A 16,294-nucleotide genomic window follows, 5' to 3' on the forward strand; every position below is an offset into this window, starting at 1 on the left:
ATGTGCTGCCTTCTGCCTTTCCCTTTCCTCACCCCTGTGACTCAAATCTGGTTTAATTTCTCATCCCAGCAATGGGGCCAGCCCAAGGCTCAACAGCTGAGGGATGTGGGGCCCGGCATTGTTTGCTGCTTCTGGGCCCGTGGGATCTGGCAGAGGATAAAAGCCAAACCCTCTTGGAGCTGGTGTGTGTGACATGTGGTCCCTGGCTCCAGGACAGTGTCACAGGCACAGCAGGAATCCCTTTGTTATGGGGCTGCAAGTCTGGGAGCCTGAAAAATCCTGGTTGAGCAGCACAATGTACATGTTCCTCTCGTAGATGTTCCTCTTGTAGATGATGTTCCTTCCTCTCATTCCTCTTCTAGCTGTAGAGCAGCAGTTGGTGCCTTTTCACTGGATGGGTCACTAGACCTGAGGCCATCCCAGGTGACTGCCTGTGATATGCAGATTTTCAGGGGATTTTAGACAGGTAGATGTGTGATGTCCTTTGTCCTTCTAAACCTTTGGAAGTCAGGGACACAACCACGCTGTGTGTAGTTAGTGCTCTGTTTTCCCTGGGCTGCTGTGGGGTGTCATTGTAACAGATACGTGATGGCTGTGCCACAGCACATTTGAATGATCCATGTGCAATCTTAGCCAGAAAAAGGGAATTTCTCAGTTGCTGCTGTGTTCATTATTTTGCAGTGTGTTCATTGGTCCTCTGGCCATCCACGGTGGAGAGGTGAGAGAAAGGCTGTGTGCTGCCTTGGCTGAGCTGAGCTGAATGCACCTAGAAAAGCATAAAACCAGTGTAGTTCACTTAAAACCAACGCTGGTTCTTTCTCTTGTGGCCAGGAGGGAGGTGGGTCTGTGTGGTTCTGTGTTTCTCTGCCTGTGGGGGCTTGTAGGCTTTGTGTGAGCAGAGGAACATCCCACGGGAGAGGGATGTCACACTTAGAGGGGCTTGGCTTTGAGCCCAGTGATGCCTGCATGTGTGGCCTCTTCCAGATGTGCTTGTGAGCTGGGGTCTGGCCCCTGCAGCTGGAGAGGGGCAGATTCTGGGCTAGGAGAGGTCTGAGGTTGAACTACGTTAAGATTGTAAATTAATTGTGCTAGTTCAGGGGGATTTCTGTCCTAGCAACCCAACTAGCCCGCAAACCAAACTCACCTGCAGCCCAGTTGGCCTCAAACTTCTGGCCCCGGCATCAAAGTAGTGATTGGATTGATGCATGGAAATGTCAAACTGGGAAAACAGGTCTGCTGGGAGGGCATCAAGCATGCAAGAGAGAAAAAGAGGTGTCTCATTTTTTTCCCCAGGAGTGCTCCCTGCTGGGCAGGGGGCTGGTTCCTGCCAGGAGGAGGTGGAGCTGGGGGGACAGCACGGGGCTTTCTGCCAGGGGAAGCAGGATGGAGGGGAGGAACTGAGCTCTGGCTCTTTGTTGCCAGCAGCAGAAGCCACCGAGGAGCAGCCAAGCCCAGGTGTGCTGGAAGTGCCGGTTTTCCCTGCGAGGTCCTGAGCTGTAAGTATAGTTTGAAAGGAGGAAACAGTTCCCAGACTCTTGCAAAAGGCTTCAGCAGCAGGGCTGCTCCCCTCCCCTGCCTGAAAATCCCATCAGAGGGGCTCAGATGACAGCCCAGCACAGGGGGCAGGAGGCAGCCAGAGACCCTGGTGCTGGGAGCAGCTTTGTCCCTGGTGCACAAGGCGGATGTGGCCGGGAGCCAAACCCTTATCGCTTGGCAGCACAAGCAAAACAGCTGCTGCTGAAATGGCCACAAGTGAAACCTCCCTTCCTCTGCCCTGCTGAGCAAAGTCAGACTTTGTCCGACCTTCAGGAAGGTACGATAGAGGTGAAGCAGCTCCCTACCTGCCAACAGGGATGGAGATGTTTCCTGCTGGCTCTCAGTCCCAGCCGTGTCCTGAGCTGGGACTTTCCCCTGGGCTGCAAACTCCCTCACCTGCCCGTGCTCGTGCATGCCAAGCTGGGAGCTGCCCACACTCCAGCTGCTCAATGGTTGGACTCGGTGATCTTAAAAGTCTTTTCCAACCAAAATGACTCCATGACTTGAGGCTGCTGCCTGTGGTGCTCCAGGCTGGGTTTGCCGGGCAAAACCCAGAGCCTCTCTCTGGGCTCAGAGAGGTGGCACAACAAGGGTAAAGGGAGAAAGGCCCAGCCTGGGGGCTGACAGAAAACAGGAGGGAAATGAAGTCAGTTTATCTGCTTCAGCCACCAGCAGCAGGGCAGTTTGCTTCCTTCCAGTCTTGCCAGTTCTTGCCTATACTAGCAGCTAGGAAGGGTTGTGACATTGATTTATTTAACTCTGGATAATGGATCACACCCAAACCATGCTCCTGTGGTGAGACAGTTGGTTGTACCTTCATGCCTGTTTCCTCTGACCATGCTGATTCCTGTCTCCTACCTCCCCCCTTAGCAGAGCTTTTCCTTCCCAACCACAGCCCCACCCTCACCTGCAGCAGGGACCAGAAGTGGCAGCACTTTGTTCTTGTTGGCAGGAAACCCAACTCCGTGAAGGGTGACCAGGTAAGGGCAGAGAAGAGCTTAATCTTTGGAGTTTTAAACAGATTAGTGTGTCCTTCAAAGCTAGCAGGTATGAGACCTAAGCTTTTTCCATGTAGCAAAGATAGAGGAAGATCTGAGCCCTCAATGGAGATTTGGGCTCAAGCAGGGAATGCTCTTCACTATTTTGCTAAACATTATCTCAAGTGTGGGCTGGAAAAACTTGCAGCTGAAGCACACAGAGCAGGCAAGGGACATGATGGATTTTATTCAGATTTATTGAAGCAGCTCCAGGCTGAGTAATAAACACACACAACTGCTGTATTAAAAAAAAAAAAAAGGTACAAACCAGCCCATGGGGAAAGAACTGTCACGTGGAAAGACATTTTAGGCAAGTGCCTCTGGTGCTGCCTGCATTCCAAGTCCCAGCAGACAGCAGCACAGTCCAGAACCTGCTACCAGTTACTGGGAAAGTTCCTCTGCCCTTCCTAGTAAATACCACGTAAAACGCTCAGTGAACAAGTTAAAAAAAAAAAACCAACATTGCTCTGGTTCCTGCTGTGAGATCATGAGTTAGGAGAAAACTGGGGAAACTTTTGCTGTCTGAAGGGACAGCACAAGCTGCCAACCCAAGGAAGTCCCTCTGTGTGTGTGTGTGTCCCCTCCATGGTCTGAATGACAGGGGTTTACAGAAGGGTTCAGAGCCAAAGCTGTGGTGATGCCAGTGGGATCCACACAAGGGCTGGTGTCCAGGACAGGTCCCAGGCTTGCTGGTAGGACAAGGTGCTCCCACTGCCTGTGTCTTGTGTCTGGATCCTCGGTGAAGCAAGACACTGGCAAAATCTGGTGTGAAACCTGTAGTGCAGGAGAAAGTGTTGTGAGCAGCAAATCCAAGAGCACTCCCAGGCCTGCAGACCTCAAACCCTGCCTTCCTGGAGCTGCTCATTTCCCTCCACACCCAGGAATCTTCTGTAGGTATCACAGGACATTTAGTGATCTTAAACAAGTTCCTTGGGGTAGCAGACCTCTTCCAAGGGGAAAAGAAAAAAAGAACCTGCAGGGATCTGCGATTCTCTGCATCTTTTTTTGCCAAGAGCCTTTAGAAAGGTTTAACTCCAGCTGCCATTTTTTAAAAAACTGAATCACTGTGTAGCAGGAAAGCAATGGCATGAAAGGGACACCAGAGAATAATTAGAAGTGGAGAAACCCTGTGTTTATATGTAGACAGGGTTTGTCTTACAAATGCAATTACCAACCATTCTGGGACTAAATTCCAGCTTTAATCTTGTTCTGGCACCAGCTCCTGGCCCTCATGTCCCACAAGACATTTGGGTGCCACTAACAGATTAACCGTGGCACCAGGAGGAGGAGGCTGAGCTAAAATCAGCAGCCAGTCCCCCCTGGCACCGCCGGGTCTGTCCCAGCTCCTGTCTGTACCAGGGACACCCAATCCTCCCCTCAGACAGCATTCCCCAAAATCTTTGCATAGGCCAAGACTCAGTGGAAGGGCTGGGATGCCAGGTTAAGTGTCTTGTTATTTATACTAATCTCCTCATAATGTTTCAGCACCTAAAGAGACTTTCTCTCTCCTGCAGGGTTTTAGATCCCAAACTACCAGCCTGGCAGCACGTTTCTGGAGCTGGTGTTGGCACAAGGCTGTTCTCTAGGACAACTCCAGTCTGGATCCACCAGCATCCACCCCTCAGGCTTTAAGCCTTGTGCAGTGCGAAGGTATTTAGAGGAGCTCTGGGTTGAGTCCAGAGAAGGGCCACAAAAAATTCTGAGGGCTGGAGCAGCTCTGCTCTGGGGACAGGCTGGGAGAGTTGGGGTGTTCAGCCTGGAGAAGAGAAGGCTCCAGGGAGACCTTAGAGCACCTTCCAGTGCCTGAAGGGGCTCCAGGAAAGCTGGGGAGGGACTTGGGACAAGGGCAGGGAGGGAGAGGACAAGGGGGATGGATGAAAACTGGGAGAGGGAGATTTTGGTTGGACATGAGGAGGGAATTCTGGAGTGTGAGGGGGGTGAGACCCTGGAACAGGTTGCCCAGAGAGGTGCTGGAGGCCCCATCCCTGGAGACATCCAAGCTCAGGCTTGACCAGGCTCTGAGCAACCTAATCTAAGTCAAAAACGTCCCTGTGCACTGCAGGGGGGGGGTCTGGACTAGATGACCTTTCAAGGTCCCTTCCAACCCCACACCTTCTATGATTCTACGCTCATTTACCTTCCAGGTTCTTCGGCAGAGGGTGACTCAGGCCGACAGGTACTTCCAGGTGCTGACGAAGGCGGTGGGGATGAGGGAATAGGGCACCGTGGTGACGCTGCGCCAGGTGTCGGACGAGGGGTCGTAACAGTCCAGGGTCTTGCAGCGCTGGGCCCCGCAGTAGCCCCCCACCACGTACAGCCTGTTGCCCGACGTCACGGCGCGGCAGCTGATGCGCTTGGCGGTGACGTCCCCAAACTTGGACCACTGGGAGGTGTCGCTGTGGAAGCGGTAAGCGGAGCTGGCGGAGAACTCCGTGTCCCCCCCGATGACGATGATGTGGCTGCCCACCACAGCGGCGGCCGTGTAGCGCCAGGGCTGGGGACAACTGGCCAGCACCGTCCAGCGGTTCTGGCCGGGGTCAAAGCACTGCACCTTGGGCAGCTTCTCCTGGTTGGCGCTGGTGCCACCGAAAACAAAGAGCTTCATCTTGGCTCCCACCACGGCGGCGTTGCTCACGCCCTCTCGGAGGGGAGCCACCAAGGACCACTTGTCCAGCTGCGGGTCGTAGTGCTCCACTTGCTTGAGGGAGACGGAGGGAGAGGCCGGGAAGGCACCGCTGACGGCCGTGTGACCCCCCACCACGTACAGGCAGTGGTCCAGCTCTGCCGAGCCGTGGCCGAACCGCGCCACCAGCATGGGAGCAGCTTTTGCCCACTCGTCGTGGAGGGTGTCGTACACCCAGACGTCCTTGGAAGCGCCGTTCTCGGAGCCTTTCCCGCCGGTGATGTACACCTTGCAGCCGATGGCGCAGGCGCTGCACTCCTTCCGCGGGCTGGGGATGTCCGCGCGAGGGATGATCTCGCTGGTTTTATGATCCAGGGTGTAAATCTTGTCGCACATGAAGGTCTGGCCGCCCAGCAGCAGCAGGGCCTGGCTGACCTTGCGGGGCCGGGCGCAGCAGCCGGTCACCAGGCCGTCGTTCTGCAGGATCTTCATTTTGCAGCGGACGGCGTCGGCCACGATCTCCTGGCCCAGCTTGTGGCTGGTCACCAGCTGCTCACAGGCCACGTGTTTCCGCAGGTAGGACTCGGGCAGCAGGGCCAGGCGGACGGAGCGCAGCAGCTGCGGCAGGACCTCGTGGCGCCGGGGCAGATCGTAGCGGATCCAGCCCATAACCGCCTCGTACACCAGCGTCTCATCCTCCACCTCCAGCTCTTCGCTCTCCACCAGCTCCACCAGCTTGTCCTTGGGCAGTCGGAGGAAGTCTTCGGTCTTGCAGAGGGAGGTGAAGTTGGCCAAGGCCATCCTCCAGGACAGCTCCAGCAGCCGCTGGCAGCAGTGGGCATCGGACAGCAGCAGCATGTTCAGGCAGTTCCCAGGATAAAGATTCTTCTCCAGAAAATCAGCCGAAGCATCCCTGATATCCTGGAACTGCAACATGTCCCCGGCCTCCAGCAAGGACTCCGCGTTCTCCTCGTTAATCAGCACCCGGGCTGAGTAAGCGTAGTCCAGCAGCAGCTCCAGCACCTCGGGGTGGAGGGAATCGTGGAAGTTGACTTCGGCGTCTCTGCTCTCCTTCAGGCCCCCGCTGAACATGGCCTCGAAGTAGCGGCTGCAGGAGGCCAGGACGGCCCGGTGGCAGTGGAAGGTCTGGTTCCCTGCCCGCAGCACCACGTCGGTGAAGAGGTGCCGCTTGCGGAGCAGGTTGAGGTGGGTCAGGAGGCTGTCGGCGTGGCCCGGTTTGTGGAAGAGGTGGATGTTCATGGAGCCGGAGCTCGAGCGGGATTTGCGGTTCTCGTGGCTGCTGACGGACATGGTGGGCAGGCTGGTCTGCACGGGGAAGAAAGGGGGAGTTAGCGCGGGGAAGCCCGGTTCACCGGGGACCGGGACTGGCCGGGGGGGGTGGCAGCTGGGGCCGCAGCGGGGACTGCGGGGAGAGCGCGGTGGCGGGAGCGCGGTGCCCGGCTGACCGGAGCGGAGCACCGGGCGGTCCGGGACCAAACGCTGGTGCAGGACGCGGCCCCGCGGAGTCCCGGGGGGCGATGCGCGCTCCTGGTGCCGCCCGTGGCCTCAGCCCCGCGGTCCCGTACCCGGCTTGGGGCTCCCTCCGCTGCTCCCCGCGGTCCCGTACCCGGCTTGGGGCTCCCTCCGGTGCTCCCCGCGGTCCCGTACCCGGCTCGGGGCTCCCTCCGCTGCTCCCCGCGGTCCCGTACCCGGCTCGGGGCTCCCTCCGCTGCTCCCCGCGGTCCCGCCGCTCCCGCCGCACTCGCCACTCGCCCCGCGCCGCGCCCCGCCGCAGGCCCCGCCCCCTCCCCGCGGAGCAGCCAATCAGCGCCCGCAGCGCCCGCGGCTCAGTCTTTGTGAATGAGACGGCGGGGCCGGCAGTGCGCGTGCGCAGCCCGTTAACCCCTCGGCGCCCGGCGGCAACGTGTCCCCGTCCCCCCCCTTCCTCACCCTCCGCTCCCACCGGGCTGGGACCACCCATCCCTCCCTCAGCAGGGCTCGGGCAGCCGAAAAAGAGCCGCTCCGAGGGTTAGAAAGTCCGGCCGCTGCGTTGGTGGTGGAGCCAGCGGCCATAAAGGGGCCGGGAAAGCGGGATCCGGGCTCGGAGCCGCCATCGGCTGCTCCAGGTGAGCAGAGCTCCTGGCAAAGGGAGGTCAGGGCCGGGACGAGCCAGCTCTGCTCAGCAAGGTTTCCCTTGTGGGGTAAAGCAGGAGCTGCGCTGGGCTGATGGCGGCAGGAGAAAAGGCAAAAAAACCCCCTCAAAAATAGGTTTTGGGGAGGTTTGGGGTTGGCCTGCGAGGTCTCGTGTGAGAACAGCGAGTGCTGGCCTGGACGGGCAGCAGCCACCACTGCTGCTTAAAGGTGACTTGTTGTTGGGGACCAAAAAAATCCCCACGGAGTTGCAGAAATTCGGAATGAGCAGATTTTGCTTTATCTTGGCAGGTTTCTGTGCTTCACCAGCCGCCATTTCAAGTCACCGGGTGAGGAGGTGGGTGAAGCAAACACCCCCAGACAGGTTCACAGCCTCCTTTCTCTGCATTAAAATTCAAAGTGCGCTTTAGTTTTACTAATTTGGCATCAGAGGTGGGTGTATTTGGGGGATTTTAATCACCGTAGTTACACCTTGTCCCAGATGTGTTTGGAAGTATTGGTTTACTGAGGCTCAAAGAGACAGAATCTGGTTTCTTATTAAAAATCACCAGCAGCAGCCACAGCAGATGGTGACAGGACTGGGCAGAGCTGGACCTGGTGCTCTGCCTACTCAGGCACAAGACAGAGTAGTGAAAAAACGAGTCTCTTCCAGATAATGCTGGTCTGCACTCCCAAGTTGTACCAAAACCTGTAAATCTGACACCCAATTCTGAGCACAGACAGGAAAACCCCTGCTGGGGCAGAGCTGGAGCTCAGCAGGACAAAGGTCCAGACAAACAGCAAGGACAGAGCAAAAGATAACAAGGATCAGGACCTGGCACTGCTCTTTGAGCTCAGGCAGGAGATAGTTTCTGATGCTGTGCCAAAAACAACAACAAAAAGAACAAAGAGAAAAACGTGGCCTGTGCCCCACTGAGCACCAGCACTGGGCAGAACTGTGTTCCAAAGATGCAATTCCATGGCAGTCAGTCAGGTGCTGTGAATTATTTGGGAGAAGAGAAGCTGGGAAGCTACAGCTGGGACAGCACAAATGGTTTCTGTCACCTCGGCACCGTTTGGAGCTTTCTAGAACCAGATAAAGAATGTTTGCTCAGTTATCAGGAGGAATGATCACCCAAGGCCACCTTTGAAACATTCATCTCATTTATTATTGGCACCGCCTAGAAACAGAACTGTAAAACCCATCTTGGCATCGCTTTGATTGGTCCTTTGAAAGGTGATTAACAAACTTGCTGCTTTTTTGTTGTTGTTCAAAGGAAACAAAAAAAAAGGTCCCTCGGCTGCTGCCAGAGCCTGGTGGAAGAGCTCCACCCTCTGGCACTCGGTAAAGGCACAGATGAAGGCTTTGCTGTAACCAGGAAAACTCCCAACTTCCAAACTTTCTCCTTAAAATGATCACAGAGATGAGGAGGAAGCTCCACAGCTGCTGGGTCTTTCCCCTCTCGCCTCTACAGAAACACCAACCACCCCATCAGCACAGCCACTCGTTCCTCTTTGTGCTCTGGGGATCTCTGGGCTCGGACTCCAAAAGATCCAACGAGGAAACTCCCACAGGAACAGTCACCTCCCTGGCTCAGAAGAGGGGCCAAGCTCTGAGCCTCGGATCCATCCCTTTGGAGTTCTGTGTGACAGAACCATGGTTATTCCTCTGCCAAACTTCCTGCTCCTTCAAGCACCAGCACAAACTGGAGGTTGCATTTGTCTTTTGGGACACAGGAAGGAAGGATGGAAGTGCCTTTTTTCTCCTCTATTTTACCAATCCTTGGAGATTTCTTACTTTTCAGAGCATTTTCCCGGAAGATTTCTCTGATGAAGAGTGATTAAAAACTGCAAAAAAATCCTCTCTGCAATCAACATCTTGACTCCAGTCCCAATTACAGGACGTGTGGAATTACAACCATCAACATCCAGCAGAGTTAAAATACACCCTGCCTCACTAAAGCCGTTGTTACCACGGAACAATCAGGCTCCTGGAAGCTTAATTATGGTTTATTCAGCTTCAGAATTTCCTCCTCTAGACGCTTGGTAGATGCCAATCAGGGAAGATACTGTTCCCAGGAGACCTACTAACCAGGGAGGGAAGCGTCCAGCCCAAAGAAATCCTGGAGGCAGCCAGTGGATGGCGTTGGAGAGATCTGCCAGGTCTGTGAGGATGCTCAAAACTTCAGCCTTCACTTGGGCTTTGACTTCCTTTGGGCTGGGAGGCGAAGCAGCACTGTTGGAAGCAAGCGTGGTATTACTGATAGCCCATCATCCCCTCCTAATTAGTGACAGTCACAAATGAGGACATACATATTTGGCTTAGGGTTAGCCAAGGAGGGAGATCATACCCCTCGTGCTGCCTCAGCTTTCTTCTTAACTGGAACAAGACTCTCAGGGATCTGAAAAAGAACAGAATTATTTTCCCTGTTGCACGGAACTGGAGGTTTTCCACGACCTTTCACCACATCCCTGAGGAAGAGCAGCCTCCTGCACCCGAGAGGGTCCTTCATTTCTGCCTGAGGACAGGGAAGGGGGGTCGCCCCCTGCCCGTTCCCCCACAGAGGGTGCCCCCCCAGCCCTTACCGCAGGATTCCCAGGAGCAGGGAGAAGGCCCAGAGCCCCGTGCTCAGCGTCCACCACTTCTGAGAGCCCACGTGGATGATACCGGCATCGGCTGCCCAGGCCATGTGCTCGCAGGGGTAGTAGAGCTGGTTGGCCAGGTTGCTGAGCACCGATAACCCCCTCACCAGCCCGTCCTCGTCCTGCGGGGAGCACGGGGGACGCTCAGGGCACCGGCGGCAGGGCTGGCAGGGCTCCCCCTCCCCCCGCTCACCTTGGGGCCCAGCCCGTAGCCGCAGCTGTAGCTGAGCATGGCGAAATCATCGAAGAGGCGCAGGGCCGTGCGACAGGCGTTCAGCTGGGCCGACACGGCCAGGAGGCTCCCGGGCAGCCCGGACGGCGAGGCCTGCGGCCCGGCCAGGGCCCCGCCCGCCAGCTGGCAGCCATAGCAGAGAGCGCGGACCTGCGGAGGCACAACCCGGTGAGGGCCCGGCCCTACCGGCAGGACAAGGCCCTACCGGGCCGCTCCCGCCACTCACCACCCGGTCCCGGCCCCGGTAGGTCTCCAGCGCGGCCACCAGGCCGCGGAGCGCGTCCGCCGCCATAGCAACGCTTCCGGGCTGGGCGCCGCGGGGCACGCCGGGAAGGGCCCGGGCGGGCGGAGCCGTCGCCATGGCGACGCGGCCTAGCAGGCCGGCAGGAGCCTGGGGGCGGGCGGGCGATGGCGGGTCCCGCCGTGCCGGTCATCCCAGCCCCGCTGACGGGCGCTGCCTTCATGAAGGCGTCCCACATCCAGCTGGGCAGCGAGCGCTGGGCGTCGGGAAGCGCCCGCCAGCCGTGGTCTCACAGCGAGTTCCCCCCTTTCTGGGGGGTGTACAGGCCGGCGCCAGCACCGCCCCCCCCCAGCGGGCACGTGCTGAACCAGGCTGCGGAGAATGTCGGCGAAACCTGCTCGGAAACTCACCGGGCCTTTCCGGAGCAGCCGCTGCAGCCGGTGGCCGCGGCTGTGCCCCTGCAGCCGGGGGTGCGAATGCACGCAGACCCCCGCATCCGTGTCCTCGCCTCAACCGCCAGGGAGACCTTCCCCTGGCCCCACGCCCCCCTGCAGAGACCTTCCCGGCCCGCGGCCCTGAAACAGAAGGATCACATTCCTTATGGAGACAGGGAGAAAATCGGGCTCCTTCCATCCGTCTACACCTCCTCGTACCCAGCGCACGAGGCGCAGCCCCTGGTCAGGCCGGGGCACCTGCACAGCAGTGAGCTGCTTTTGTAGGATCATAGAAGGGTTTGGGTTGGAAGGGACCTTCAAGATCATCTAGATCCACCCCCCTGCATGGGCAGGGACACCTCCCACCAGCCCAGGCTGCTCCAAGCCCCATCCAACCTGCCCTTCAACACTGCCAGGGATGGGGCAGCCACAGCTTCCCTGGGCAGCCTGTGCCAGGCTCTCCCCACCCTCACACCCTTACTTTACAGACCTGTGTGTCCCCAACAGACCTTCCCTGGGGTCCTCAGAGCTGCACAGGCTTCCTGGACACCGAGGGTTTGGTGGCTGGGCTCAGAATCAGCCTGGGAGCAATTAAAGCTGTTAGAACCATTTGGATATTCTACTTTCTCTTTTTATAGCTGAGTAAATCAATCTGATGCTTGTAAAACAGGTTAATGGCACTAACTAGAGCCACTTTGGCTCCACAGCCTTTCCAGTTGTCTCCTGCACTTGCTGTCTCCTCAGCTGCTGCAGTTTTGGCACCAGAGCTACAGCCATGTCCTGCACTGTCACCTTCCTCAACCTGGGGTCAATTGCTTTGCCATTTCAGCCTATGAAATAGATTTAGGAGCACTAAAAATGCTCCAAGAGCAGCTGCCTTGAGATTGCAGCTTCAATACCATCGATATTTCCTTGGGAGGGTAAACAGAGCCTTGTCAGATGTCACACTGTGCCTTTCCCCTGTTTGGCAGGATGTGTCCCCACTATTCCAAGGGATGGACAGTCCTCTTACAGCACTTCTTACCAAGCACAGTTTAAGGGTGAATGGAATCCACCTGCAAAGCCAGGGGAGAAGGTAACAGTGGGATTCTGGGGAGGACCGAGATGCAGCAGGTTCCCCTGTTGAATTCTGTCCTGTGGGATCTGTGGGAGTGGAAACCAGATGGATGGAAAGACAGAGAGGGGAAACAAAGGGACTGGGCTTTAAGTGACTGTTCTCTGGTTCTCTTGACTTCCCTTCAGCAAGTGTCTTCTGTTAAATTTGGGGATTCCAGAAGCAGTGGATCTGTGAGCGAGCAGAAATGTGCCTATGGTGCCCCAGAGGAGAAGACACACAGGTACCAGGAGGAGAACCTGGTGGGCATCCCCAGGAACTGCTCTTTCCAACGAACCTGGCTAATTAAGCAGCTCATATCTGGTACCTTGCAGAGCCTACAACAAGGAACTTGCTGCCTCCCAGATCCACCACACCAACGTGCAGCTGGGGGATGGTTGCACCAGCTTCTCCACCTCGACTTCAGAGCACTTCCCAGTGCACAAACTAGGTAGGGAAAGTCTGGGACACAGGGACAACATGTACAGACACTGCTGGGTTTATCACCAGCTGAACAGCAGGTTTTATCATTTGGTTTTAGTGGTTTAGATAAGGACATAATGCAGTCCTATAATATGTATATAATTTTACGTTTTTAATCTTGTGTAGTTTTTCTGTACTCAGTATCAATGCTGTCCCTGTGGGGCTCAGTCTCCTCCTCACCCCACCTCCCTGGCAGGTTCAGTAGCTGAATTAATTCTTCTGCTTTCCTGCACGAGGAGAAGCTGCTGTAGCTGCAAACTGTCCAGAGACCAGAGTGCTCTGACCATCCTTCACTCTTGCTGTTGCCAGAGCCTGTCACTGCTGCCTGCCCAAACAGATACTCCTCATCCATCCCCAGAGGTGATGAAGATCCTGAGAGGAATCGAGCCTTGGCCAGGACCATGACACAGGTCTCCTACCCAGAGGTCTGTTCTCAGCTGTGCTGTGTGGGTGTTTCTCTGCTGGAGACCCTCTCTGGTTTTACAAACACTGTATTTGGACTGGATGATCTTGGAGGTCTTTCCCAACATTAATGATTTCATGTTTCTGGCACTTAAAGCTGATGCTGTTGTGCCCTCTCCTCTGGGCTGTGTAGTCAGAGGCCTTTCCCACCGACAGTTTCTTTCTGCTGGTAGAATCATGGAAGGGTTTGGGTTGGAAGGGACCTTAAAGATCAGCCAGATCCAACCCCCCTGCATGGGCAGGGACACCTCCCACCAGCCCAGGCTGCTCCAAGCCCCATCCAACCTGCCCTTCAACACTGCCAGGGATGGGGCAGCCACAGCTTCCCTGGGCAACCTGGGCCAGGCTCTCACCACCCTCACACTCCAGAATTCCCTCCTCACGTCTCACCTCAATCTCCCCTTTTCAAGCAGCTCTTGTCTTCTCCAGCCTGACAGGCAGAACCTCCCACCAAAGCCTGATTTGCTACTGAGGAAAAACCAGAGCAGCTTCAGCCTGGGCGAGGGCCGCGCGGGCGCCGCTGCCTTCGGCACGACGCAGCAGGCAGCCTATCAGCCCCCCCCCCCGCAGCCAGAGGGTGACAGCAGACAGCAGGAGCCACCACCAGAGCCACGTCCCCTTCAACTACCACAGTAAGACCCCGTTGCTCAGGCTGTCCTGGTGCCAGGCAAAGCCTGCTGAGCTTCTCTTAGCTCTGTGCAAGGGACAACTGGCCCTGGTGCTCTGGGAAAGGAGGGAGCCAGGCACTTAGGGTCAGAGGTGGCAGCCACTGGCATCCCACAGCAATGCTTCATGTGTTCAGGTGACACAGATGGTTTCTGGGACATGAACTTAACCTTTCTCCCTTGCTACGTTTGTTTTTAGAAGTTGTTTTGCGTTTGTGTTTGGGAGGAAGGAAGGAGAGGATTTCCATCAAAAGCTGTGCTTGTGCAACCCCAGGAAGGGATGTGGTTAGAGCTGGTGGTGGAAGGAATGAACATAATCCTGCTCTGACGTTTCTTCCTGTTTCCCATGGCCAGTTCTCTGCAGCTGAGGGAGGTCCCTTCATGCCATGTTATCTGGTTTTAAGCCATTTGTTTTACTAAATGTGGAACAGATCACAGTTGAGTTGGTCTTTTCCTTGGCCCCAGACTTCTGGAGCAGCTCCATAACCAGCATATGGTGTGATATTCCTGGAACTGCCATGTGGGGTTTTGCATTTACCTCCTCACCCTGGGAACTGCTTTCTGTCTGGGCCAAGGTCTTCAGCAAAGTGCTGATGGCAAAGCCTGTCCTTGGCTCTCAACAAAGGAAATGCACACAGGTTCCTGACTGCAAGGCAAACTGCAGAGCTTCTCTGATGTTGCCTCCTAATTTACTGGCTGGAATTGACTTTTAATTTCAATTCCATCTGTCAGCAGATGAAAGTCCTGTCACAACCACGCAGGCCATGCTGGTCCCACACAGACAGCAGAAACAAGGACTCTCTGAGGACAAGCTACAGCAGGTAGAGCCTTCACTTGGATTTGCCACGGGGCAGCCTGGGGAAGCAGGGTTATTCCTTAGGAACATCAGCAGTTTGTGTGTGAGCCACTTGAGATGGGACAGCCAGGCATCAAATCCTGTCTGCCTGCAGGCTCTGTGGGGAGCAGAGTCACAGCTGAGAAAAGTCTTTGAAGGGAGAGGAGGGATAGACAACCAAGTCCCTAAGCCAAGGAACATTGGAGGGAGGGGGAAGGTGATTCTGGTCCCCCACAGAGGATTGGAAGAGGAAAATTGGCATGGCTAGAGGTGTCCAGCTAGGGTGAATGGCTCTTGGCACCAGCAGAGAAGTCTCTGCATCTATCAGAGAGATGCAGGCCCAGGGGGTGACCCTTCAGGTCACCACACGGGGCTCAGATGTAGGAGCTGCCGGGTGTTACCACCTGCCTCTTCCCATCTGCTGGAAGCTCTTCTCTCTCCTCAGATCAAGTACTCACACCTGGGGCTGCCCTGGAGGGCACGGGACCTCTTCAGGACCGAGCAGAAAGATCAGTTCACCCCCAAGTCCAGGGGCCCAGCAGAAATCCAGAAGGGAGACTGCCAAGTGAGCAGCATCCCACTGGGGACCCTGAAGGAATTCCGTCCCCACAGGAAGGTGCACTTTGCACCTTGATCTTCTCCTTTCCTCAGTGACCACCCAGAAACGTGCTGTGGACTGTTGTTTTACCTGTTAGCCATCCTGATGCCCTGCTCTTGGCCCCTCTGTGTGTTATTACAGGGCATGTTTATTTCACAAGTTGAATGAGGACACAAGAAGCTGTTGTGACAGCAAGAATAAACACTGGGAGATGAGCCAAAGGCGGGGGTGACACATCCCTCTGGATCGCGGGACCTGGGGCTGGAGGAAGCAGGAGGGGCTGGGGGAAGCTCAGAGAGATCAGAAGCAAAGTGAGCAGCACTGTCAGGGCTCTGTGTGGGCTGGAATATTCCCCTGTTTTCTGTTTGGGTTTTGGTGTCAGGGCCTGAAAGCAAAGGTCAGGGAGCAGCTGGTGGCGGCTCTGGCAGCTCAGGCTGTTCCAGGGCCTGTGTTTGCTGAGAACTCACCTGAGTTTCCCCGAATGCTGAGCATGCACTAACTCTGTGTGGGATGTAGGGATTTTCAAGAGGAATCAGGTTGGGCCTCCTCCCTTAGGGGGGAGCAGGGACAGCTGCTGCTGTGTCACAGCTGCCACTTCACAAGCTCCTCTCAGGCTCTGGCTGCAAATGGGCTCCACTCACAGCAGCACCGAGGCCTGTGAGCCCAGGTTACCACTGGTGTGTGGGCAGTGGCTGCACCCACAGCTTCCTGTGCTTTCCTCTTGGGATTTGATTCTCTGGCTGTGGGGAAAGGGATGGTCTTTGCTTAAAGAAGCAACATACTCAAGTCTTGCAAATACCCCAGGCCCTTCACATCAGGATCTTATCATAGAATCATAGAATCATGGAAGGGTTTGGGTTGGGAGAAACCTTAAAGATCATCTAGTTCCAACCCCCCTGCATGGGCAGGGACACCTCCCACCAGCCCAGGCTGCTCCAAGCCCCATCCAACCTGCCCTTCAACACTGCCAGGGATGGGGCAGCCACAGCTTCCCTGGGCAACCTGGGCCAGTGCTTTCCTGCTCTCATGGTGAAGAATTTCCTCCTTAAGTACAACCAAAATCTCCCCTCTTCCAGTTTTAATCCATCCCCCCTTGTCTTCTCCCTCCCTGCCCTTGTCCCAAGTCCCTCCCCAGCTTTCCTGGAGCCCCTTCAGGCACTGGAAGGTGCTCTAAGGTCTCCCTGGAGCCTTCTCTTCTCCAGGCTGAACACCCCAACTCTCCCAGCCTGTCTCCAGAGCAGAGCTGCTCCAGCCCTTGGATCATCTTCTGCTGGTACGTTGC

The 16,294-nt window shown here is 56.1% G+C and overlaps 3 protein-coding genes across 5 annotated transcripts; 1 reads left to right on the forward strand and 2 right to left on the reverse strand.

The window, feature by feature from the left end:
* Window positions 1-2,752: 2,752 nt before the first annotated feature.
* LOC127393881 (ectoderm-neural cortex protein 1-like) lies at window positions 2,753-6,932 on the reverse strand. 2 transcript variants are annotated; one of them, XM_051639446.1, is made up of 3 exons: window positions 6,906-6,932; window positions 4,711-6,522; window positions 2,753-3,347 (listed from the first exon to the last, which is right to left on the reverse strand). In XM_051639446.1, exon 2 carries the CDS (start codon window positions 6,505-6,507, stop codon window positions 4,738-4,740), a length of 1,770 nt encoding a protein of 589 aa, XP_051495406.1. In that variant the 5' UTR covers window positions 6,508-6,522; window positions 6,906-6,932; the 3' UTR covers window positions 2,753-3,347; window positions 4,711-4,737. The 2 variants fall into 2 exon arrangements, with proteins under 2 accessions (XP_051495406.1, XP_051495405.1); XM_051639445.1 differs by having other exon boundaries at window positions 6,865-6,931.
* Window positions 6,933-8,472: 1,540 nt separating this feature from the next.
* PEX11G (peroxisomal biogenesis factor 11 gamma) lies at window positions 8,473-10,506 on the reverse strand. Of its 2 annotated transcripts, none has more exons than XM_051639523.1 (5): window positions 10,428-10,506; window positions 10,163-10,351; window positions 9,913-10,091; window positions 9,678-9,728; window positions 8,473-9,562 (listed from the first exon to the last, which is right to left on the reverse strand). In XM_051639523.1, exons 1-5 carry the CDS (start codon window positions 10,491-10,493, stop codon window positions 9,337-9,339), a joined length of 711 nt encoding a protein of 236 aa, XP_051495483.1. In that variant the 5' UTR covers window positions 10,494-10,506; the 3' UTR covers window positions 8,473-9,336. The 2 variants fall into 2 exon arrangements, with proteins under 2 accessions (XP_051495483.1, XP_051495484.1); XM_051639524.1 differs by having other exon boundaries at window positions 9,433-9,562; window positions 9,640-9,728.
* Window positions 10,507-10,639: 133 nt separating this feature from the next.
* Window positions 10,640-15,245, forward strand: TEX45 (testis expressed 45). Its single transcript, XM_051639519.1, is given in 9 exon segments — window positions 10,640-11,119; window positions 11,796-11,951; window positions 12,119-12,213; window positions 12,305-12,420; window positions 12,762-12,877; window positions 13,344-13,469; window positions 13,471-13,546; window positions 14,312-14,400; window positions 14,860-15,245. Coding segments are annotated over 9 exon segments (1,419 nt in total). The 5' UTR covers window positions 10,640-10,663; the 3' UTR covers window positions 15,049-15,245.
* Window positions 15,246-16,294: the final 1,049 nt, after the last annotated feature.

The sequence above is a fragment of the Apus apus genome, chromosome 24 (genome assembly GCF_020740795.1).
Source record: "Apus apus isolate bApuApu2 chromosome 24, bApuApu2.pri.cur, whole genome shotgun sequence".
NCBI classification, from domain to species: domain Eukaryota; kingdom Metazoa; phylum Chordata; class Aves; order Apodiformes; family Apodidae; genus Apus; species Apus apus.

What these genes read in the sequence shown, in the direction of transcription:
- PEX11G (XM_051639523.1), bottom strand. Translation starts at nt 10,493, where the DNA reads ATGGCGGCGGACGCGCTCCGCGGCCTGGTGGCCGCGCTGGAGACCTAC. An exon ending in CTGCTCCTGGGAATCCTGCG is followed by an intron (nt 9,729 to 9,912) that starts GTAAGGGCTGGG and finishes GTTCTTTTTCAG; the next exon opens with ATCCCTGAGAGTCTTGTTCC. An exon ending in AAGCTGAGGCAGCACGAGGG is followed by an intron (nt 9,563 to 9,677) that starts GTATGATCTCCC and finishes TGCTTCCAACAG; the next exon opens with TGCTGCTTCGCCTCCCAGCC.
- LOC127393881 (XM_051639446.1), bottom strand. Translation starts at nt 6,507, where the DNA reads ATGTCCGTCAGCAGCCACGAGAACCGCAAATCCCGCTCGAGCTCCGGC.